A 25545-nucleotide genomic window follows, 5' to 3' on the forward strand; every position below is an offset into this window, starting at 1 on the left:
GGCAGTAATCACACATTTTTAATCCACAAATGTGATAATACATAATATATTTAAGGTGACCTGAACATTGCCCATATTTTACCAATGTTCATACCAAGCTACCAGTACAAAAGTAAACAATGAATATACAGGATATGCAAGTATGAGAAATACTTGAAAACATATCTTTCCTTAAGGCTACTCAGATTATTTTTAAATAAAACAACAGATGTTCAGCTGGTGTGTTTAAAATACCAGAATCTGAATATTGATACTTGAAACACACAAAAAGTCACAAATACAGGATATCCCTTTCCTTTAAACATCTTGAATAATCTTTTTCTGGCCTTAAAAGAAGAACTTAAATTTGTTTGCCACAAATGAAACACACAAAGTCTGACATGTGCACTGGGACAGGAGCATTGGATACAAGAAATACAGTTCAAAAGCATCAGTTGACAAGTACATGCCTGGAAGAAATGCAGGTAATGATGCATGTAAATATGGCTCTGCAATGGCTGAACTTGCAACCCCAAATGTTGCTGTTTCATTTCTGTGTTGCAAAGGAGTTGTCCATCTTCATTAAGATTAAATCTACTTTTAATGGTTAAAGGAAATACAGGGGGAAATTTATACCATTAAAAACTCTTCTACCAATGTCTTTCATTTTTACTGTGCTTCAAATGAGTTCTCCTGGGAACAGGTAAAAATCCATCTAGGACAACCCAAGTGAGTATATGACCTGGGTGTGTGTGTATTCTCAACTGTATGAAGGTATGACAGTAAAAACTGTTGTTGCAAGAGATAAAATATAGTTATTCTGGGGTGAGGAAAGACAAGGCATAATAAGAATTTTGAACAGTTTTCTCTTAATACCATAGTATTCAAGAATTTATTTAAATGAGAAACGTGGGCTTTTTTCCTTATCCTGAAGTAATGAGTGATCAAGTTGTAAGCTTCCCTTAGAGAGGAATGGCTTTCAAATATATTTCTTGTCTTAGTCAACTTTCAGATACATGCATCTCTCTATTACAGCATACATGATATGGAAGGTATTACCCCCAGATGATGGCACTGTCTGCTCTCTGTGTCAGCTGAAAGGAGAGGGTTCCTGATACTGCAGTGTCAGGAGATAGAGATGAGTCTGGAGGATAAAATGGAGAGGACAAGGAGAGGAGAGATTTCTGAACATGTGTTTTTCACTCTGGATCAGTCTCCACCTACCCAGGTTCTGCAAGTGGCAGCCAGATCATCCACTCTTCTTCCACACCCCGTGTCCAACCACGACTGTACAAAACCCACTCTTTCTTGGCAAAATGTTTTCAGTTTGAAGACATCACTATATCTTGTTTCACTGAAAACATTCTGAACAAAAACTCACTCCAGAAACTCACCAGAGTCATAAGGCTGTTCTGTTTTGACAACTGTGGATATGCTACACTTGGAGGCACTGCACGAATTGGGGATGGGGTTCCTTTGTACCCCACCTCTGATTTACTGTAGGCACAACTGTCATGGGTACATTGAACCAAGAGCATTATCTAGGCTGAATATTTTGAGGATCGGGGATGTAAATGTTGGTGTCTCAGGCGTGCTGCTCCTCACAAGGGCAATTTCAAAATATTCACAAAGAGTACTTTGTTCTGTCAGGCAGAACAGTATGAGCAGCACAACCTTCAGTCTGAACTCACCTGCTGTTACCCAATAGACAAGCCCTGAGAGCAGGGGAACTGCTGTACTACTTTATCTGCCTTTGAGCTTGAGCCACTGAGCTGCTTTTCAAATTAAAATGAAACCTCCTCTCTGTTGTTAGCAGGTATAAAACTTAACTGATGAGACTGTTGCTTCACAGAGCAGTTCTTCATATTTTCTCCTGCTTCAATTTGTATGATTTGTTACTCTCTTATTAGATTTATATACCATGTAAAATCAGAGATGTTTTCTCATATTGATTCCTAATCCTTTTGCAAGGAGTGAACTGAATCCATTACAGCCCTACTTTCTGTCAAAGCCTTTTCAGTTAGCCTGGAAATAATAAAAATATATGCACCAAGGGCCTTGGGGGTAAATGAAGGCTCTTGCCTTCATCAGTCTATTTTTACATGGCCATGCATCTGATTTTACTTTCTGTTCACATGGTCAGCCTTGAACACAAAGCTAGAGATATCATGGTGAATAGCAATTTGTGTCTGAACAATATATATCAGCAGCCTTGTTCACTCTGCTCCTTGAAAAAGACTGAATTATCTGAACAAAACAGTAAAACTGATAGCTTTCTGATTTAAGTTTTCCACTTCATCATGAGCCTGGTGAGCACCTTCTGGGCCCTGCAGGGGACTGTAGTAAGACTGATGGGAAGGAAGCTTGCTTGCCTACCATGGCTTAGGAAGGGTGGCCAGTTCTAGAGAGAAGTTTTTGGTTGGGTTCTTGCCTTTGAGTGCAGTTTCAAAGAACCTTCTCATCGAGCAGTTTGTTGATGCCGTTGCAGATCTTTTTGAGGTACGGCCGGCAATCCCCGTCCAGGCTGTACAGGGCAGACAGAAACTCCACATCCGCAAAGTGGTTGAAGACGTGGTTGATGCGCCCGTGGGACCGCGCTGTCAGGTGCCGCCCTACGAGTTCGTGCACGAGCTCTTTGCACTCGTTCAGCAGTTCTGCCAGCACGTTCCTGTCAAAAGTGTATTCCACCTCGTAGAAGCTGACGATTGTCATGGCGGTTTGGTTCAGCTTCTTCCTGAACTTGTCTACGATCTCCAGCTCTTCCTGGTTGAACTGATTATTTCGATAGAGGATCCCGATTTTTATGGCCACTTTGATCAGGTCTTTCATGATTTTATGGGCTTCCTTTTTGTTTCTGGTGTGTTCCTTTGTTACTTTGTACAGCTCATCGAAGATTTCACTGCTTGTGTCATCGATTAGCATGTTAGCCATGGTTTTGGTTGCCATTTTACTCAGGATCTTTTTCTGGGCTTGCAGTGCAAGATTCTTGGAGCTGAAATAATCGGGACCTGGTTTGGGGAAGAAAAAAAGGGGAAATGTTAATTTTATTTGGTGAATTATTTTTGCAATCAGTTAAGAAAAGTAGTACCTGGATGCTAAACTGACGCCTTGTGTCTGATGTGTGATTGACCAGAACAGTCACAACTGCAGGATCATTCCCAACACGCTATTGCCAGGTATCCTTGGGGTTCCACACACCCATGTTTCAGGTCTTGCAGCCACTGAGGGCTTTTGCTTACAAAAAAAGGACAGAATGTTCTGGCAGGGGATATATATGCTGATTCTGTGATAGTAATTTAATTTTGTAGTTCAGTATGAAAGCTTTCTTGGCAGAGAGATCTGCTGAGATGTTGTGGTTGAAATAATACATGAAGTATCAGAGACAAGCAATATATGAACCTTCAGAGTTACACTCTGGTCATTGGGAGGCACTGTTGTTCCATGGTAAGGCTAAGCAGATTCACAAGAATGGATTTAATGTGCCTTTATCTGTAGTATCAATGCCTTGCCCTTTTGTTATCAGTTTGCAAAATTATAGAATATGACTTTTATAAAATGTTGGTGCCTCAGTGTATGCAGTCCTTGACAGACAAAAATATCTGAGCTATTTACTCTACATTTATCAAACAAATATTTTGTATTTTTTGTCTTTTACTCATATCTGCACATTTCACTCAGCAGAGCACCTGAACACATGGCTACTGCTGGGCTTTATCTCATGAACTTCTGTAATTCTTGGTCGAGATTAATTTGACCTTCCTCTGTTCTTCACATTAATGTTGGCTTCTAACCGATCTTCTGTGGACAAAGCAAAGGAAATATGGCTATGAAATAACTGCCCAGGTTAATACTGGGGCAGCAAAGCCTCTGTTGGACCAAAGGGCACGTTGTCACCGTAGCCAGGTGGTGAAGAGGGTGTGTATGTGGGGAGAGCCAGTGAGCTCTGAGTGATGCCAGAGTGGCCTCTCTGTTCCCAGACACCTTCCTTGCCTTTTCCTCACACCTCCCCTCAGTCTGTGCTCCTGCAGAGGAGGTGCCCGTGTGTCCCTGCCAGCTGGGGACCTCGCTCTGCTCACAGGACACCAGAGCCTTGGCTGCTCCCAGGGGGATGGAGGTAACCGTGTCCTTCACCAGCTGCTGGGAAATCAAACCACTAAGAGATTAAAAATGACAATAAAAATCAAATCTTCCAGTACTTATTTGATTGTGGGGCCTGAGTGAGTCCTTAAGCTGGTGGAGTGAGCTCCAAGGCCCTTTCCAGCCTTCAGCACACGAGTGTTGTCACTTCCCTGTGCTCCTTACACCCTCACGCCAGGAAAAAGGGCTGCTGGCTGCCAGTGCTCACTTGGAGTGAGTAACACTGAATTTAAAGGCCTCTTTTTAATTCTGATTTTCAAGTTGGCTGGAATACTAAAGTTGTCATCTTTGTGTGCCACAGCTGTACCGTTGAGCAATGTTAAAGAGTAACATTTAATTTCAACTGAACCACCACCTGGAAAAAATAATTCAATGTGCTTAAAAGAATTGCCTGTCATTTGGAGAGAAAATTGTGGGGCTGAGCCGCTGTCTGGAGGAAATAGGAAAAAACTGTGATTTAATCTAGAAATGATAAAACCAGGATGAAAGCATTCTTTCACTTAGCAGTACGTGGGCATATAAATAGTATCCGTGATGAGTAATTATGTGCATTTGACACACTGAAATGGTAGATTGTTAGTGTCTGTTTCTGTAGTGAGTGCTTGCTATTAATCAAGTGGATGTAGTTGATCAGCACCTGGTTTGATCAAAAACTGAAAATACTTGCAGTAGATTTTTAGGATATTAATTTTACTGAAGTTCACGACACTTCAGCCTCATGTCCCTTTGCCCAGTGAGAGCCCAGCTGAATCCTTTGTGCCTGGCTCTGCTGCAGGGACAGCTCTGCAGAGCTGCTGCAATTCTGTGGCTCGAAGCGAAGCCAGCAGTTGGGGTGAGCGAAACATCCCATCCCCATCCCACACCCTGGGGACCAGCAGAGCCACCAGCACCTTAAATACAGACACGTGCAGCTTCCCTCCCCCCTATGTGGTCTCTGAGACAAAGCTGGATTTTAAATTAGCACATAAATCTTCTAATGAACTTTTCAGAAGGGAGAGTTGTCTGGCACAGAAAATAAAGTGTGATGTATGTTCATGTGTTCAAAGTTCTGTCTCTTACCCACAAAACTGGGCAGTGTGACCTTCAAACATGGGACTCTTCCCGGGACACCCTTGGGTTTGGTAGCTCAGACAATGATACCACAGCTCCCAGTGAAAGGTGCAGGCTGTGAAAAGGCAGCACAGCTGGAAACCATCAGGCCAAGTTTAACTCAATATTAAGGCTGGAATGCTTTTCCACAGTGAGTCCCAAGTGTGGGATCTACTATTTAATAGCATGAGACTGAGCTCCTCCTCATCTTTCTAAAAGTAAAATAAAGAAATGTATTATTGCATTGCTGCTGTGGCTCCCTCCCCACTTTGTTCTCCTGGCATCTGCAGCCTCCCAGCCATGCCCTCAGAAACCAGGCAGACCCAAATCCTTTGGGCAAGCTCCTTTCCCCTGGCTCCCTCCAGGATGTGTGCTGCTCTCTGTACTGCATAATCTCTAGGAGCTGGCAATGGGTTTCAGCACCGTGGCTGCCATGTGCTTTATCCCATTCAGCTGTACCAGGCAGAAGAGGTTCCAGTGGGCACAGCAGAGCCTGGTGGGACACAGGTTGTTGTGCACTGTGGTGTCTGTTGGACACAGAAGCTGCAGCTGCTGCCACGGTCCCTGCCCCACGTCAGGAGCTGCTGCCAAGCTCCGGAGGAGGTGAAGGGCAGCATCCACCTGGCCCAGGGAGCTGCCTGCCCGGGCCCTGGCATGGCCTGTGCTGCCTGAGCTCCTGCTGCTGGACTCAGACGATGTGTGGGATGGCAAGGAGGCAGCCAGCAGCCAGCAGCCCACTTGTGCATCCAGACAGCGGCGTGGGGGCTGCTCACACAGGGCTGTGCTCGCTTTGCTTCGATTCAGGGTGTGCAGCTTTTGCAGCAGCATCTGCTGGAGAGGGAGAGAAGCTGTTTGGATTGATTGTTTGGATTCCTGCCTCCAAAATCACACTGTGCTCAGACACCCAGGTGACGCCTTGCCTTTCAAAGATCACAAGTGGTTAGCCACATGATTACATTCAGGCTTTCGTGGGGACAGCATGTTTACCGTGGCAGCCTTTTCTTACTGCAGCACATTGCTCACTACACAAAATACATCTTCACCTCCTACATACAGCAATTCTATTTTCTGCTTTCTTTCATACAGCAAAACAAATCAGCAACGACATTATAGTTGCTATTAGCTTTCAGGAACATTTCACCAAGGCTAAAAATGAAAAACCACCCTCCAAGCACACTGCTTTGTTGGGTAGTGATTAGCTTCCATTATAGAAAATCTGACATCTTAGTTTTTACTAAAGAAAGGGCCAGTTCTGCTTCAGATCTGCTCTCACCTTGTCTCTGTCATCTAGAGGGCTGCGTATGATAAAAGCTGTTTAAAAAGCTCCTTGTGGTGGGATTGATCCTACAGCAATCTTCCATCCTTCTGGAAGTGCAGCTCTCCAGCCCTGTGTTTCCCCTGTGTGGTGCCCACAGAGGGGTGGCGAGTGCCCAGCTGTGGGCAGGAGGATGGGGAGAGGCTCCCTGTGCCCAGGGAGTCCCATGGTCAGGGTAGGACACCACTCCCCAGCAGTGAGCACCCAGCTCCTGGCATGCAGTGCTGAACATGACAAAGATGTCTCACATCCACTAAACTTAATAACACGATTGCTTAATAACAGAGTTGCTTAATAACAGAAGTGCAGAAAAAGTTTGGCAACTCTAGAGAGTGGATGTAAGAGTTTTATATTTTAGGAGTTTTTGAGACTAACATGCAAGAACATCTGTAATATTCTCCAAACATTTTGATTGCAGATGGCTGTACCAAGTACAAAATGGTCAGAACTAAATGCTCAGCAATACTATTTTTATGTAAATCTGCATTCAGCTGCTCTGTACAAAACACACGGCAAATGCAGTCAACCAGAAGATGCTTCCACTATGGTGAGGAGGGAGAATGGTCAACATTTGCTGGAAGCAATTATGGGGATATGGAAACCAGCCTCCTGAACAATGAATCCATTTCCCCCCCAGTTAGCCACTTAGTCAAAGGCATGATACCATTTTGCAGCCAGGATATTTTCTCCCCTGGCTAATGGCTGAAAGCTGAGTTGAAGTGAACTCTGGAGAGAGTGTGGCTTCACCACAAAAATTGAGAGAGGAGGAGTTGATCAAAGGGTTTCTCTGGAGGTTGTCCAGTGCATTTTTAATTGCATCAGCAAGCTGGCTGGAATTTCACCTGACACTGAGAGCTGTTACCCCAGTGCCTGGTGCAGCTTGTCCTGGGCAATCACTTACCTCAGCCATTGGCTTCACCTGCTCCAAAGTGAGACACACATGGAGCTCTGCCTGATTTTCCACTACACTGGGTGTAACCCCAGCTCAAAGCAGTCAGGGTGGTTGTGTTTTCCAGCCAAGGAGTGCACGTGGTGGAGCTACTGAGTAGGCTTGAGAGCATCCTGGAGAGGTGAGTTGAGCTGTTTTAAATTAAAGGTCTGAGCTGAAATCATGAAGAGGCTGCAGGTCTGAAGAGGGTTCCTGCAGCTTGGCAGGAATGGGAGGCGATGGGAAGCAGAAAAGGTTCCCTGCATCTGTGCTCCAGATGTACTGGAAGTAAGCAAAGGGCTGAATCTTAACTGAACAAGATAGAAATGCATTAGAAGGTAAAGATGATGAAGAGGCTGAAATATTTTTAATACTCCTGAATCTTCACTTTTAAAATACAGCTTCTGCAGCAAAAGGAGTCAGCTTCAAGGAGTCAGCAGCGCTGCTGGAAACGTGGGCATCCCTCCAGCTGCTAGCATTTGCTCAGGCTCGTGGGAGATGGACCAAGCCAAGGGCCAGGCACACTCTCAGAGTCTGCTACAGTGTGAGGGAGCTGGGTTGTGAAAGCTGTTGTAGAAATGTGCTGGTTTAGTGACTTGTGTGACTCAGTTTGAATGCATCTGTGTACTTTAACTTAGTGATATACCTGCCCCTGAGCCTGGAAGTCTGGGAATGGCAATGAGGCAGTTGGATTGTAAAACTCTTGCAGTGGATATCTGAATGGTTAATCCAGTGCTGCTGCTGGTGTTGATAATTTACTGTTTCTTTATAATCTAAAGATTTTCCTGCACTGGCTCCTTTTCTTGACATAAATACAAAAAAATCTAGTTAATTTCCATAATTCAGGCAAAAGGTTAGAGGAAATGAGCTGCAAATGTGTGTTTTATTTATCCATCAAGTCTTACTTACATGTTATAGGATTGATTAGAAATGTCAGCTGCAGGATTTAGGATTTCAATGTAGCTCTAAAAGCAGACAGGAAAAAAAGTCTACTAAAGCCACTTGTAGTGAAGTGTTTTAGTCCTGAGCAGCCCAGGCACGAGCTCTGAGTGTGTGTATTACTCTTGGACAGCTACAGGATCACTGCAGAAGAAACATTCAGTGTTTCCAGTAACTTTAAGCCAAGAAATCCAACAGAGCAGATGGAATACATCAGCTTTCAGGGAGGGCCAATTTAAACACGTGTAAGCACCAGGGGCCCAGTGCTCAAACTTTAACACTTCTAAATTGTTACTGTGAGCATAAAAGCGTTGCTCATATCCGCAGTGGAGCAGGAGATTACAGACTGATAATTATATGATCCTGGGAGAATGTACCAGTACCCAAATGTCTGAAAGCAGAACTTAGACATGCTGGAAATGGCAGCAACAGCCCTGTACAGAGGAAATATGACTGAATGGAAAAAAAGACCATTTTTCCTTTCAGTGCTGTAGATGAGCAGTAACTATGCCACAAAAACAGCTCTGTCTGGGAACCTGGGGACTGGAGATTCCAATGGACAGTCTTACTTCTGCTGCTGATTTGTATCTGGCATTTACTTTTCTAGTACTCTATTGCTGCTACATACTGGAGTTGCCTTTCAATACCTGGAGGAGGTGGTGGAAGGCTGGGGGGGCCTTTCTGTAAAGAGAAGAGCAGTGCAGAGTGAGTGGATAGACTGCTGTCCTCTGGGTAATGCCTCCAGGAGCTTGTCCAGGGGAGAGGAGTTCAGCTGCAGTTTCCACCAGCTCTGATGGAGTTGCCAAAAAAGGGTCTGGCTGAGTTTTGCTCCTGCTGCCCCTGGTAGCTGGCTGGGAACTGAACTGCACTGCTGTGCTGCTCTCCTGGGTCTGAAAGCAGTAGCTGGCAAGCGGTGTGTGGGTGACAGCACTGTCCCAGAGCTGAGCCTGGCTCACAGGGTGGAAACCCTCCCAGGCACTCCCTTGAATATATGGCCCAGCTGACACCACGCTGGGATTTTGTATGGCTGCTGTTTGGCATTACAAATGACACACTGTGCTTGGTCATATCCTGCAAACTCGCATCCAGCTTGTGGGAGAGGAAACCACTCCCTGCCAAAGGGGCTCACTGGGGATCATCTCTGCCACTGTGTCCCACAAACCAATGGGCTGGACCAGGCAGCAGCTGCCTTGGTCAGGGCCCAGCCCTGGCCCAGCCTGCCAGGGACCAGCTGGGCACATGCAAGCAGCAGACAACTCTCAGAAAGTGGCCACTAAAGCTTTTAATTTTATTAACCTGCTAATGTAAATCAGAACCAAAGCCTAAACCAGGCTGTGGCTCAGGGAATGGTAGCTGTGTAGGGTGACTTTCAAGAGTTCATTTTCAACTTTGCACCTTGTATTTTGCAGCACAGGGGGAAGCTCTGCCAAGGCAGCAAACACACCTGGTTAGGTCCTGGCAGCTGGCAGTGAGTGTGAGCGATGCAGAGCTTGCACAGCACCCTGAGGTACACCCAGAGTGTGAGCAAGGCTTTGCTCTTAAATGAACTGCTCAGGAGTTATATTCTGTCTGCCAGGAGTGATAGTAAAATACCAGGTTGTTTGGGTTTCTAAGCTTTGCTATACAACTAAAAGAGGTTTTGATAAACTGACCACTGTATTTTATAAACAGGTTTAAAGTCTTTTGATGTCAGTTTATCTTCATGTCAAAATACAGTGCAAAGAGTGAACACCCCTGTCCCAGAAAAAGCTTGTTTAGCTCTGCGTGACACTGCCAGACAAAAAGGTTCCCCACTGACAGCAGAGTTTTGACAAGGGAAGATTGGTTACTAACCCTTGCAACAACCTATTGATCCTGTTCTTGTTTTGAGACAGGTGTTTCTGACTATATTCATGTGGGGCTTTTTAAAATGCTAGTTTTACTCTAAAAGACTTCCTTTGACCAAAGAGGTGGCATACCCAAAACAATACAGCCAGATCTTACTTAAGCATGGATAGCTCACCAACCCCAGCAGCCCATGCCTTGGTGGCACTCAGGGACATCTTTAATTGGCCAGGAGTTTTTGACCTTCAAAATATCTGTGAAGTTTTTTTCCCCAATATAAGCTCTCTACAAAAATCTTGGGCAGGAACTACTGAAGAAATTAACTTCAGTCTCTGAAACATTTTGTGTTTCATGTCCTTTGCCTTTCCCACAATTACCACATTTATTACACTGTCCTTTCTAGAAGACACAGCAGGGAAAAAAGAAGCTATCATGGGGACTGTGTGGCAAAAATACCCAATTAGTCAAATAATTATTATCTCTATAGGAAAATTATGCTTGTTTTAATGTCTGGCCATGTAATTTTCACAACAGGATTGTAATGAGTTCTTTGATATGTGCTAAGGGGTTGTTTATTGCTTAGAAGGGACAGAGGCTCTTGGGGAATATCAGGCATGTAATGAATGATAAACAATTATCTTGTTAAGGAATGAAGACTTGTAGGTTTCTTTGAAAGGATTCAACCATCATGTTCTTCCACACTAAGGTAACAATTATCCAGGAAAGAAAGGATTTTCTTGCCAAAGTATTGTTTGTCACAGAGACTTAAAAGTCGTGTGAAACCTTTGAAGATCTTGCAGCTGTCCTGTTTTATCCAGATGCAATTTTTGTAGCATTTCTCTTTGTCAATGATCTGTTGAACTTGCTTGCAGTGATTCCAATCGGATTGATTTGTTCTGAACAAAAACTTGAAAAGCTGTTTGAACATGCACAGGTCTTGGGGGCTTTCAGTCCAGTTTCATGGATGACTTGAATTTTTGATGAGGGTGTACATGGTTTTCATGTATTCTTTTATCCTCTCCTCTGGCAGGGTGAGGGAGAGAGGAAGGCTGTGGAGGCATCTGTGCTTTTGTGGGCTTGGTGCTTGGCACTTACCACAGGCACCACTCCTGGTTAAGGGCAGGGTCAGATTTCCCTGTGCTTCTGCAGCTCAAATGCTTTCTATCCCTTCCAAAGAAGTCTCTTTAGCATGCAGGAGCTGGTTGTTCCCAGTAGGAACAAAATAATATGCTGTTAGTAAAGCAAGGCCCATCAATATCAGCCCTAAATATTAAACATGGCCTCTGTGCAATCTGTGTGCTTTAAATAGTTAAAGTGCAGCTATGAAACAAGCTACTGGGTACTGCTTCACCAATTGCTATTTTTTCCCCACCCATTTCTCATCCTCTTAGGAAGAAAATGTTGAGGGTTTATTTTTGTGCCTTCAAATTGCTTGCTGTTGCACTACACTGCTCTTTCTCCGGAGATAAAATGTCCTTGCCTTTTACATAGAATAATTCTATTTTTGACTCTAATATATTAAGAATGGCATGAAAAATAACCACATCTATGCTCTAGGGATGTACAAAATTCCATGAGAAAGCAAGCAATTGGGACCCCAAGGGTAGCTGGTCTGAAGATGCTGTGAAACTGAGATGGCATTTCTCTGTAGCTTAATGCGAGGCTGAAAGAACATGGGAAGGGGGAAGTATTTCTGCTAAACCAGGTCAAGGTGAATAAACTCCAAAGAAGCCACACCAGGATGCAGCTGCAGCAGGTGTCCAGCTGCTGCTGACCAAGTGGCTGTGTGAGCTGAGCTCTGCCATGTCCAGAGGGAGAGGATGGGGCAGCAGCTCCACCCCTGCAGAGCTATCCCAGACACACTGCTCATCTGCTCCCCTCTGTGGGACAGGCAGGCTCTTTGGGGTGTGAGAAACACAGCTGTAATTCACTCTGCTTCTGTGCTTTTGGTTTTAAAAACAGGCAAAACCCCTGACAACAGCACTGTGTCTTCTCAGCTTGCAGTGCTCCAAGCACTGAGCCAGTGTGAGCTGGCTGGGCTGGGTAACACCTGTAGGGTGTGTGGAAATGGGAAGAGGCCAAGGGGAGTGCAGGGGAAAGACAGGCTGTTGAAGCTTGATATGAGTTAATGGCATCTGTGTATCTGGCAAAAGAGGGAGATACTTTTTTATGGACACTGTGTGCTATTGTCTTCCTAATTTGGTATTTGATTGCTTGACCACTTGGTTTTGAATTAAGAACGTGATGGATGGAAGGGAAATAATCCAATGTCAAGTATCAGGGGCAGCTGGAAAAACATACTGTTGGTCCCTAAATAAAAAGGCCAGAGGAGCTGTTAATTTCCACATTTAATTCCAGCCATGCTTCCAAACTCTGTTTATACCAGAGAACAAAATCAAATGAGGGGAAGGTGAAGAGGACAATAATGGCAAGAAATGTCTGACAGCAAATTTTTTTTTTTAAGCTGTTGATTAGTTCTCACAGCTCTGGAAGATGAGGGTCCCATTTGGAGCTGCTGTTTGACAGTGCACAGAGAGGCACAGCTGTGGCTGTCTTACAGCTGGAAGGGTAGGGCTGTGATGTGAGTGTCACTAAGCAAACAAAGGATGTCAAACCTGCTCCAACATGAGAGCCTGGTATGGGCATAAGGGAGCTTCAAGTGAGGCTTATCTTATGATGGACTGATGTTCCTTAACAGATTAAACAAAAAAAAAACAAAAACAAAAAACCCAACCCTCCCCCTCAACAAAACAAACACAACCCTTTAACCAAACTGAAAACCCCAACCCAAACCTATTGCTAGAAGAGGCTCTGCAGATGCGTGTGTCTATTACTAAAGAAATAGTTCTCTGACCCCTCCCCTTAGTGATATTATCTATGCCACAGAATCTTTACTTATGAGGTATGTGGGTGCACTTGTCTCTGTATTTATAACAGTTTTCACTCCCTCCATGAATGCAAAGGCCTGGAGTTGTAAATACATCTAATTTATCACTGACTGCAGTCCAAAATTTTAGCTCCTATTCTGAGATTGTGCAGGAGGTAAAAAAGGACTTAACCAGATTTGGAAGAGTTGATGCAACTTGTGAAGTCTTTTGGGGTAAAGAAGATGCTCTGGATTAATTCATGGCTCCCACTGCAAGGACTCTCCTCATGCCTTTCAGAGCATCCCTTGCTCCCTCTGCCCCAGTGCTGTGTCCCACTGCAGGGTGGAGAGCACCAGCATTTCTGAGCCAGGTGTTGAACTGTTGCACTTACAGCAGGTTTCAGGTGCAGACCTGAGCTCCAGCGTGGGAGGGAGGGTTTCACTGATCCTTGAAGCAGTTTTGTTCCCTCTAGCCCCAATTGGTTGTTGATTGTGCTGCAGCTTTATGAGCCCAGCACAATACCCGATGGGAATGTTGCTTATGCAAGTTCATAAAAGACCTAAGGGTACCTTTCCTTTCTGAGCAAGAGCTGCTGATAATATCAGTTTCTGAATGATGCCTGCTCTGGTTTCTTTTAACTCATGTGAAGTTTTTTTGGTTTTTTTTTTTTTTTTTAACAATTTCCTTACAGACTTCTAACAGACAATCCCACCGTGGCCTTGCTGAAACAAGCCCTGTTTGCTGTTTGATTATAACCACCAGGACTGATATTGCAGAATCCACCTACAGTGAGTTAGTTCAATGGTATAGTTATAAATGAGCTAGAAATGTTACAAGTTTAAAAGAGAAAATTTATTCTTAAATGTCACTGGCTTCTCCTTGCTGACAAGCAAATGAGTAAATTCCTTTTCCTTGTAGTTTAGGCATTTTCCCCCTTCTTCAACAGAGGAGATTAAGCCTGTGCTATACTGAAACAGCTGCCCACATATGAGCACTGGAGCTCTGCACACCTTTACAGGAAAATCTGACCTCAATGTGTCAATATCCTCGATGCAGGGTGAAACCAATGCTTTGTTTTCTTTCTAAAAGTGCTTGTAAAGTATTTGTTAGCAACAGCAAAGCTGAAACTGAAAGGACAGAAGATGTGACTAAGAAGAAGAGTTTGCTGTTTAGTGTTGTTCCCCAAGGAAGAGAACAAAACTAGAAGAGTCTCCATTTACTTATTATTTTGAACAATGCTTTACTGTTTGCCTGGTTATTCAAAAGAGAAGGAAAGACATTTTTATGGTTGCAGAACATTAGGCTGTGCAGAATCCTTGAGTAACTTTATTTTCCTTTTTTTTTTTTTTTGTTTATATTCCCCCTGTCCCTAGAGAAAGATTAGTTGCTGGGGAGATGGCCAACCCAGATTCTGAACAGAAAACTCATGAACAAAGGAAAAATTAATGCTGGTCAATGCAGCTGGGATTCATCACACCCTCCATCTTTTACAAGTTTTTTGCATCTGATTGGGGATTTATTGGTAGGAACACATTGCCTTATGCCTCAGATGTGATCTATAACCTTGTTTTCCTTTAAAATGAAGTCTGATTTGGACTTTAATATACCCTTTGTGTGATCTGCTCCACACTGCTTGTCTACAGTGTCAGGTCAAGCATCTGATCAAGATGCACAAAACACTAGGAATGAATATGTGATGAATTCCATCCTTGTGGAAAAAAGGACACAGGATAATATATCTATCTATTCCACATGAACCAGACCACCTGCTGTATTCTCCACACTTGTCCTCTGCAATCCTGCCACAAGGAATGACCACTGTGGAAAACTTAGTCTGGGCTAATGAAAGCTGAGCCTTACAGTACAAGCAAAAGGTTCCTTCCTTTGGAAGGACAGAAAACATGGGAAGGTAGAATTGAAGGTCAATTCTGTTCCTCTTTGGTTCAAAATCTGCATGAATATTATCTGCCAAAACTTATCATGTCTTAATGTTGCACACCAATGAAAGAAAAAATCCTGAATTTATACTGGAAAAAAAAAAAAAAAAAAAAAAAGGAGGAGAAACTTGACAACTGGTGATGGTTTCCTTGTTATGGGTTTAAAGTAAACTGCTAAGCATCAGTATCTTCACAGTGAGGTAACTGACCCACGCAGCATAAATAACACCTGACAGCCAGAGCTCCTGCAGAGGATAAACACTCATGAAGATAATCTGGTTTTGTGCTTTTACCTTGTTCATTGTGTGTATACACATTGCAAAGCACATCATGCCAGGAGGGAAACACTGATAACAGGGATGCTTTTGCTGTCATCAGTCTCTAATAACACTGTGACAGCAGTGGCTGTAACCACCCATGGTGCTGAAGTTCACTCGGAGTACAACTCTTTATTTCAGGAAAGCAGAAATGGGAAAGATGCTGGAAAAGTGCTGACATGGTCAAGACAGTTCTTAGAAGGTCTGTTTCATTATTCTGAGGCATGTGAGTAACAGCAATGTGCTGTGTGGGGTTTATATATATATATATATGTATGTATGTATGCACATGTATCCTCGTTACATAACACTGCAGCTCCAAGGAGTCAGGATTGAATTTGCATAGGAAAAAACCATAAATCACTGCCTTTGCATTACCTACAGAAAAGCCTGACAGGACAAGCCTCAACAACAAACACAGATAAAGAGAATGTGCCATCCCTCATGGTTTGAATTCTGTGACATCTCAGAGTACAGAGGCACTGGGCTGATTTGTGACGATGCCTACAAGTGTACAGAGAGCACCCAGTGGGCAGTGCAGAGTGGAACCTCTGAGTGCAGCAGTGACATTGGCTCTGGAGAGAGGCTCCACAAGAACTGAATCTGGCCCAGGCTGATGCTAAGAGAAAGCAATGCAGCTCAGCCCACACGCTGCTATCATCTGGCTGCTCCAGCTGCCAGCAGAGCTGCTGCCTTTGGCTCTGGGCATGGAACAACAGAGTCCCACGGCCCTGAGGGAACGCTGGGCTCACCAGCAGGAACTCATTCCACCCAAACAACTGACACTTCTGAAGGGACTTTGGTCAATGCAGCCCTTTCTTGATCTCCAGCATGGATTTTTAGAGTATCTGTGGTACCTGCTGAAGAAGCAGAGGCCCTGGCCTGTTACTGCTCCTTCTGGAGCCATTTTAAGCATAGGCAGCTTCTCGAGGCTGACCTAGAAAGTTTCCAAAGGTGGGTTTGGATCCATGTTATCTCTCCTGGAATTGACATGGTATTAAAAGATGGAACACCTTGTGGAACTTTCTCAGATAAACCAGCAGCCACCTGAGGGAAAATACTGCTTACTTTCTTCTTGCTGCTTTGTAGGACTTGGCAAATTGTTCTTTCCTAGAGAATTAATCTTGCATTTCTTAGTCCTGCCTGAGGACACACTGTGGCAGCAGGTCTCTGGCACAGAGAGCAGCAGGCACAACTTCCCCAGACCCTGGGGAAGGCTGTGAGAAGATCAGAGAAAAGAATGAGAAACAATTACCTTCACTTGCTGCACCTGTTGTGAACATGTGGAAGGTGTTATGGAGATTTGTTTACCAAAGGGTGATTTCTTAATTGGCCAATGGTGATGGTGTTTGGATTGAAGGACCAATTAGGTAAAACTGTACCAGACTGTCTGTAAGGACTATGGGTTTCTTAATAAGTATAGTATAATAAAGTGATTGATCAGCCTTCTGGAATCATGGAGTCAATGCTAATTATTACCCAGCCAGGGATGTTGTGCTACAACAGACACTGGGTTCAGGGCTCTTCCTGCCTGAAGAAACGTGACAAAATCCACTTCTCGCTCTGCTCTCATCAGTCCTATAGGAAAAAAATGGATTTTGCCCAATCCTATGTTTCCCATTCAACTTCTTATACAACAAAGGAAAGTGTTAATTCCTTTCACGAAGGGGGATTTCAGCAGATCTGGCATGTCCTGCTGCAGATGGGCAATCCCCAGAGAGGACTTTGTCAGGCAGGGATGGGCCAGATTGCTTGGAGCCCAGTTCTCAAAACTGGCCCAACTCCCTTTAGTGAGGGGGTCTAGCAACCCCTATCACACACTTGTCTGGAGAAATAAGAGTCCCATGCTCCTGCTTTTGTAGGGTTTGGATTTCCCTGCAACAAGGTCTATCCGTAGTTCCTGCCTGTGCTCCAGCTGTTGCCGTAGCATAACCCAGGGACATTCACATCTAAGTACACAAGGAATGAGCAGAAAGCAGAGAGCCTTTGTTTAAATGAGACATTTCTGTGCTTTTAAATGGAGCTAGGAGCCTTACAAAGGAATGACTGCATATGTGTAATTCATTACTATTATTCCATAAACCACAATAATTTTGAGATACCTATGGGTTTGCACCAAAAAGCCAAAGAGTGATAATCCAGTGTTTGAGCTCTGAATATAGGTATTGCTCATAGGGAATAAACTGCTGGCAGGAACACTTCAATAAACTCTATCATCAAGCTGAATGATACTTTAAAATAATAGTTTAACTTTTACTAACAGTCATTATTAATTAAATGAAGTTTCCCAGGTTGCTTTAAACCAAAAGAGAGAATGTTTGCAATCCTCTGCATAGAGACATCACGCATTACATATTCAACAGGAAAGGTCTGGGAGAGGAGCCCTTTTGTTTATTCTTATTTCCTTTTAACCAATGCTAATCTGAGCTCCTAGTCTCATGCTGTCAAGCCCTTCAGTATAGCTGAAGCTTCCCTTGGCAAATAAGTGAGCAGCAATTTAACCCAGTGGGCCTCACCTTAGTGAGCTGGGTTTGCTGCCAGAGAGAGCTGGCCTGCTTTTCTTTTTTAGCTTTTTCCCCCCCCTTTTCCCCACCCAAATCTATTCAAATAGTTTATTTTGCAGCAATCTGTTCTCCTCTGGGCCTGATGCAGTTGCTGAGGGCCCCTTGGCATGGAGCTCTTCAGGCCTGCCTTTGCTCATCTGCGTTTCTTCAGCTTCTGGCAGTGTTGGTCCCTCCCTGCCCACGGGTCTCTCAAGGGTTTCAGGAGCAGCACCTCCCCATCAGTCAGCTGTCTGTCCTTTATCCAAACCTTAAGACAGAAGGTGTTTTGCCACCTGCCACTTTTCAGTATTTTCTCCCCAGATATCAAATACTCTCATGCTTACAGAGAAAGCACATGTAGAAGATTTAGCTTTTTGGCTTACTTAACAACCAATGCAAAATATGTCTGTGATAAAATTGCATTTTCTATGGCAAATGGGCTCCCCAGTGAGCCTCTCGGACTCCCCACTGTGTGAGCTCTCATTAAGTGCAACCCACTGGTGGTAGTGTAAAATTGCTTCAGTGGACATTTATTTGACTTTAATATACACCAAATTGCTTGTGGGAAGCTTTTATCAAAGAAGTAAAACTCCAGATACCAGAACTCTGTCTCTTATCTAATGAGAGATAGCCTATAAATCCAAGCAGCATGTTGGAGATTGCAAGATTTCTGACAAATGGAAAGAGTGGGGTAAAAATAAGAAAGTCAGCTGTCGTTGTGTGTGTTCTGGTCCCATGCTCATGCTCGTGGCTGGCTGATGTGATTTCTTCTTGGAACTCACACAAAGGATCCATCCTAAGGCAGCAGCTGAAGAAGGGTTTGTATCCAGTGACTTTTGGTTAAGTGAGACCATTGATGCTCTGAACACAGGTCTATAAATGGATTATATGCCACGGTTTATTCAGGGCAGCTCTGAGTTTCTTAATCAAGATGGTTATAATAATGGTACTGCTTTGTAAACTGGTCAAATGGAACCTGATAAATCTCATTAACAATCTCATAGGTATGGTTTGTAAAATTCTAGAGATGCTTGACAATTGTACAGCAATCTGCTTTGTTCCAGAATAAAACTTGGTCCAACACTATAAAAAGAATGTAGCATATTTCAATATTCTAAAAGTGTACACTTGGATGTCTTAGTTTGGGCATTTCTGTAATGGCTGCTTCTAATACAATTTAATTGCTTTCTCATTTTACATTTACCCATAAAAGTTCTTTATTTTACAATCAATGAAACTATATGCATTTGGAGGCAGCTTTCCCCCTTCATTTTCTTTCCAAAGAGAAATTTACAAAAATTGAAATATATGGCTAAGATGTTGTAGTAAGAAAAAAGTTATCTGCTCAGATAAGCTACAGAAAACAAAATGTTTAAAGAAAATACTTGAATTTTTTTCTTCACAAAGGTGAAGAAAATACTGCCTTGTGGAGGAGCATTTGCTGTATGGGGATTTGCCTCTGAAATAGCTGGGGATCCCAAAGGTTGCATATGAACAAGATTTAGGACTCCATTCTACTTCCTTTTACATAGATGAGAATTATTTTGCTATATTCAGAGTTCCATGAGAGAAAGTCTTTACTGAAATAAGTGATAATGGCCTAAAGTGGCCAGGTAAAATGATGATGTCATATATGATGACACAGAGCTTTCTTTTTCCATGATGTACTTAGGTTTGCCTCAACCACTTTTCATCCAAAACTGACTTAATCTCCAGCAGCTCCTCTTTCCCAATTCTTTCAGAGGGAACTCACTATTTAAAAGGGGACATATCCCAGTGAACCATTATGTATTTTTGGGTGTGCTTCACCACCTTTCCCAGAATGTGTTTTGGTACAAGATATTTGGTGTTATTGTTCTGATTTCCCACAGCTGTCAGAGCATAACCCTGCATTGCACAGTGGCTCCAGTCTGAATTAATGTCTTGAATTTAAAAAGTATGTCTGTCTCATACTCAGGCTCTCACCCTCCTCACTGGGGACTGAGTCAGCAAATGAAGAGAAAGACTATTTTCTGGTTTCTTTTAGTCATGTTTATTTTTCACCAAGACAACTTCTCAGAGAACAAGCTGAAATCTTACTGTGTCTGCTCTTTCCTCATTCCTTTTTTTTTTTTCCCTCACCACAAAATAATAGAAATCATCTGGAAGATGGGGATATAAATTATTCCTGTCAATTGCTACATTTAGGAGTGACTTTTAATGGCATTATCTTTGCTTCAGAAGTGAAGAGACCACAGGCATGGGTCAGTAAAGCAGTAAAGGAAATAAACAGCTTCAGAGACAGGAATGGTAAAATGTGTGCAGAAATGTGTGCAGTGGATGCTTTAAAGTCCCTGGAGTTTGGAAATATAATAGGCTAATTCTACCGAACTCAAATGATTTGTAAGATCTTTGAAACTCTTAGTTCTATGTCATTTCTTGGCTGTCATTTTTATCACATAGGCTAATTACTGTATTTTGGTTAAATATGGGCAACTATAATCACACTCTGTTCTTCCAGTCCTGCTTGTGCAATCTTTCTTTGTCGTACAAGGAAAATGGACTTTCATCTTCAAAGGTTTACGTGGGACCCTTAAAAGCTTCCATGAAAAAAGTTTCCTCTGATTCCTTGCAGAGCTTGCAGTGTCACATTGCAGCACTCTCATGAATGAGCTGCAGAGTAAAGCTGCTGGGGCCACTTTCCCTAATTGAGATGTGCAGAAATGAACTGAACACTCGAAGTGGAACAAAGTAACCCTTTCGAGGTGCTATGACAGACTGCAAGGGGCGGTCACATCAGCAAAGCCACCCCCACGTAAAAATATAAAATCTTTATCCCTTGAGCAGCTGCCATAAGGAGCCTTTTCTCCCCAGTCAGTCCTGACTGAGGCACTGAAGTGGGAAGAAGTGAATGAAAAGACTTTCCTTTCGTTCTCCATTGCCAGAGAACAGCTCTCAGAGCAGAGCTTTTCAGCAGTACCCTGATTAGAATGGCTGCAGGCTCCGGGGACTCCCTGTTGCCAGCCTTGGCACCTTGCTGATTTTCAGCACCATTTGTTACTTTTTTTGAACCCAAAGCCAGTTGAAACTAATGAAAACACACTTCCCTAACAGCCAGGGATTTCACAGCCAAGCGCTGCTTAAACTTTCTAATGTAAATAGCTTTGTCATTTTATAGGGTATGTTCTGAGTTAAATGAGCAGACCTTGCTGGGAAATTGAATTAAAAAATATTGATTTCCCCCCTTCCTCATATCTTTTCAAATATGTCCTAAATTTTTGCCAGTTCTAAGGTGACCCTGTTCATGCAATCTAATGTTTAATAGCTATATTGAATAATATCCCAAAGATGAGTCAGAGCATGGCTGAAATTTGCACTGAAGTCATAGAAAAACATAACCCCTGAATCAAAAATAATTTGTGGTCTTTCCTATATCCTCTGCCCCTAGGTACAGAATCAGCCTCTGAAAAGGTTTGCTTTTCTTTAAAATAAGCTAAATCCTCTGGTGTACACCAGCACAGTTCTACCTGTGCTGGCACACTGGTCCAGTTCTACACCCAGAGAAGGAGCACTCTCCTCATCAGATTTGTTTTTAATAGGTTGACTGAAGACCAATACCCACTCTGCACCTAATGAGACTTAAGACTGGACAAATATTACGGCTTTATCTACTTATGCAGTTGAGGACAGGGAAAATCACAAGTTACAGTCTGTCTCTAGCATTCATATAAGCTGGAATTCTTAAGCTATTTTGACAGAAAATGTTGGCTGGCTGAAATATTGTTGGAAGTGCCTGCATTTTTTTCTAAAATTCCTAGTGATTTCCTGTCAATCTCCCAGGTTTTCAGCCCTTTCTTGTTGAGTCTGCCATTTGAGTTAGCCTTGCTGCACCGATTTTGGCTGAAAAAGTGAATTGTTCTCCCATATAATAGGGAATCCAGCTCAGTCCTCCTCTACAGACTAACAGAGCTGATACTGACCTTGGTCTACCTTGGCCATGTAGACTTGGTGTCTTTTTGGAAAAAAATCCCAAACAAAACCATCAAAACAAACCAAATACCCCAGAAAAAAAAAATTGCATAGATATGTTACACAAATATATTTTTTTTTCAGGAAATTTTTTATTCTCAGTGACAATGCAGCACCACTAGATTTTGCAGTGCAAAGACTGCCTTTTAATCAAATCTAATCTTGCATACACTTATGTAGATCTCCTTAATGATAATTTCATCTCTGTGACACCATAGGACTGGTAATACTAATTGTTTCAGCATATTATTATTGTTTCAGTTGTTATTGTTACCTACTGTCCGAAGCCTTTGTCATTTCAGAGGACAGAAAATGCATGTATTGTGATATTCTCTTTCTAAAATATACAACAGAAAAATTATTGTTATCATAAAATGTTCTAAATGTATGAAGCATGAAAGGAACAACCCTATTTGTCATACACATTGAAGGGTTAAGTCACATATTTTGGGAGCACTGTCGCTTATTAAAAAATTATTTACGAGTTGAATTGTATCACTTCTAAATATACAAAGAGTTGGGATGGCTTCCAACAATTACTGAAGAAGCCAGCCAAGTGATGCTTTCCAATTAAATCAGGCTGAGTTGTTTGTTTTTTTTTCTTTTTTAACTTCTCAGTGTCCTGTGTTCTTGCTCCTGTTTTTTCATGATTCAAACAGACAATGTATTAACCTCGTGCAAGTGAAGTCTCACACGTCTCCTCTTTGGTCTTCTTTCATGTGCTGGTGAGCAGTAGGAGTCTCTGTAGGTACTCCCTACATGAAAGGTGTCTTTCTTGTCCATATAAGTGCTGCTGCTGGTGTTTCAGTCCTTGCTTTTATTTAGAACTAGTTGTTATACAAAGCTTCAAAGCTTTTAACTTCAGATAGCTTATTTATATTTGTGATGTTCAGTCTTTGATAATGACTGTGTTAAAAAGCTGAGTAAAGAGTGCAGAGCTGAAAGCATTGACTTCCATGGCTGTGCCTGTGCAGTTCAGGTTATACAGAGATAGCTGAAAGTCCATGATGTCTAATTTATTAGAGGGGAAATAAAGAATAAATTAATTAAAAAAAAAAATGCTGGACAAAAAAAAAAAAAAATCACTAAGCCCTAAAGTATTCCCTTTCCTCCTTGTATTGGATGAAGCTCAAATGTTTACAGGGAGGTCATGCACCACTACTCATGTGTGATATCACACTGGTACCAGGTCTTGATAGAGAAAAAAATCCACAATTCTCCACTGGTTTATTTCCTGGGTGAAGCATATTATAGACAGTTACATCTTTATATCTAGGCTGAGTCCTAGACTGCAGACCTGGAGGATATACAAACCACAGCAGCCCATGAACTTTTTCCAAGATGTCTGAGAAAAAGCTAATTATGAAAACCTAGTCAAGTCTTTATAAGCCTAAATTTACTGTAAGCACTCTGAACTGAAAAAAAAGTTACATAATCTGCAAAATTAAATAGAACACTGAAAACACTGCAGTAGACTATTGGGTTCTTATTCCTTGGGAGTGCTTATTCCTCCCCATAGCTGGCTATAGTCATCGTTGCTGCAGAGTTCACTCTGTTCTATGCTGAAGAAATATGTCAGCTCCAGAGTACATAGGGCCTGCCTTTATTGCTGGGATTGGAAGTTTGCCACTCAAAGATTTAATCAGAATTGTTTATTTTTTTCACCGCTCTGGAGCAGATAACAAACTCATTTGGGTATCTGGCACATTTATTTAGCTCTGTTACGGGTTCATCTACTCACCCATGACCGTTTACAAGATTTAAATAAAGGTTTCTCCTCGGTTAGTGCTGGAAAATGAAACCAGCTTGTGTAACTTGGAAAAATTATTTAAAATGATGGAAATTATTCCTGTACGAGGAAGACAGAAATAGCCCAACACAAGTGCATTCCGCAGTTGCCAGTTGAAACAGCAGCCTATTTTGTGCTGTGCCTTTTACTGATTCATTTCTAGGGTTGTTCTCTAAAAAGAATCTACAGTTAGTGGGACTGAAGTGCTGCTTTCTGTCAAGTGGAAACTGAGTGGCTGTTCCATAGCCTTTTTCCAAAAGCTTCCTTTGAAAGCCAAAACACTGGAGCACAGAGATCTGCCAGAGCCTGCCACTGGGAATGCAGGAGTGCAGTCCTTGCCCAGTGGCTGTAGGTCCTGCCAGCTCCTCCCTTTCTGCTGGGACAATTCAGATGCTGCAACAGTGGCTATTGCTGCCCATGCCATACTCAGGAGTTTCAGCCAGAGGATTTGGGAAGCCAAATCCATTTGTCACATTCTGCATCTCCACCAGCCTTTCCAAGAGCATCCCAGGAACAACGTGCAGCAGTCCTGCAGGTAGAAGAGGGCTTGACACACACTCTCCTCCCCACAGAGTGGAATTGCCCAGCCATGCTGCCCATCCCTTAAGGGACTGGCACTTACAGACTGTGGTAATCACATATCCTCTGAACAGAGACATAGCTCTCCCAGGATAACCCTGGGAAGCTGTGAGGAAGCTGTGAGAAAGCTCAGAGAAAGAATTAAAACAATTATTATCTCTCTTTCTGCACAGGTTGTTTATAGACATGATTTTCCAGAGTGTGCTATTCATAGTTCACCAATAGTGTGAGAGGTTTTCACTTTGAGACCAATCAAGTCTCAGCTAAGCGAGTCGAGTTATAAAAGACCTGCTACTTTCTATTAAACATTTTCTGTTCACCTTCTGAAGACTGGAGTCTTTCTTTCCTTCCCTGACTCAACAGCAACAACAGACCTGTCTACTGTTTTCAATGAAGATTTCTTTGGGTTGGTTTCAGGACCCCAAGTTTTCTGGGCACAGAAGTACCACCCACATTGATGGGTGGTACCCACAACCATCTCGGTGTGGGAGACATTCAATGGCAGCTCTTGCTGAGAATGTCTTCCACTGACAGAATTCAGTGAGTGAGTGATGTGCCCTGGGTAGGGTTCCTGACCATGTGCAGAATATCCCTGCTTTTCTTTTACATTGCACAGCCAGAACACCAGGGACTCCAGGGCAATGCAGTCCCGAGGAGCAAGCCAGAAGAGAGGTGGTCTGTGAGGCATCAGCCAAAGAACACTCAGAAGACTGTGGATGAGCTTGTCCTTACTAAAGCTGAGCAACTCCAGCTCATGGTTAGTTTTACTCACAGACTAGTCCCATTAAAGAAAAGTAAAGCCACTCTGCTAGGCCCAGGCAGGGCTGTCAGTCCCTCAAGTAACATCCCTTACAATCAAATGATGCATTCGATTTGGGAATTGGCAACAAAAGTTTTCACAGTGACATTCAAAGAGTAACAAAACACTAAAATACTTATGTACTTCCAACATACTCATGTACTTCCAACACAGTACTTCCTCAACAGATTTCTGTGGGATGTCCACCGTGCTTCTGAAAACTGTATTCTCACAAGCCAGCAATCTTCTGTGAAACTCTTACCAGTCACGATCCACCATGGACAATCTTTCACTGCTAGAATTGAAGATTTTATTATTCTCTGTTATCTGAGGGCAATAGGATATATAGAGAATCCCTGCAGAGCTCTCCAAACTGCTGAAGACCAACACAAGCCCTTAGCAATATACATTCTTTAGGTCTTTATTGAAGTGCACCTTATGGGTATCTTTTTTACCCATATGAATTTCACAATCTGAGCTGGGATCAACAGATGA

General features: G+C 42.8%; 1 protein-coding gene across 1 annotated transcript in view; it reads right to left on the bottom strand.

Moving 5' to 3' along the window:
• TNFAIP8L3 (TNF alpha induced protein 8 like 3) overlaps window positions 1-25545 on the bottom strand; it is a 45522-nt gene continuing 19977 nt past the window's right edge. Inside the window, exon 2 of the mRNA XM_053988888.1 lies at window positions 1-2987. Coding sequence (XP_053844863.1) covers window positions 2425-2987 — 563 coding nt within the window. The 3' untranslated portion in view covers window positions 1-2424. The remainder of the gene's footprint in view (window positions 2988-25545) is intronic.

Source organism: Vidua macroura, chromosome 12, assembly GCF_024509145.1.
Source record: "Vidua macroura isolate BioBank_ID:100142 chromosome 12, ASM2450914v1, whole genome shotgun sequence".
In the NCBI taxonomy this organism is placed as follows: domain Eukaryota; kingdom Metazoa; phylum Chordata; class Aves; order Passeriformes; family Viduidae; genus Vidua; species Vidua macroura.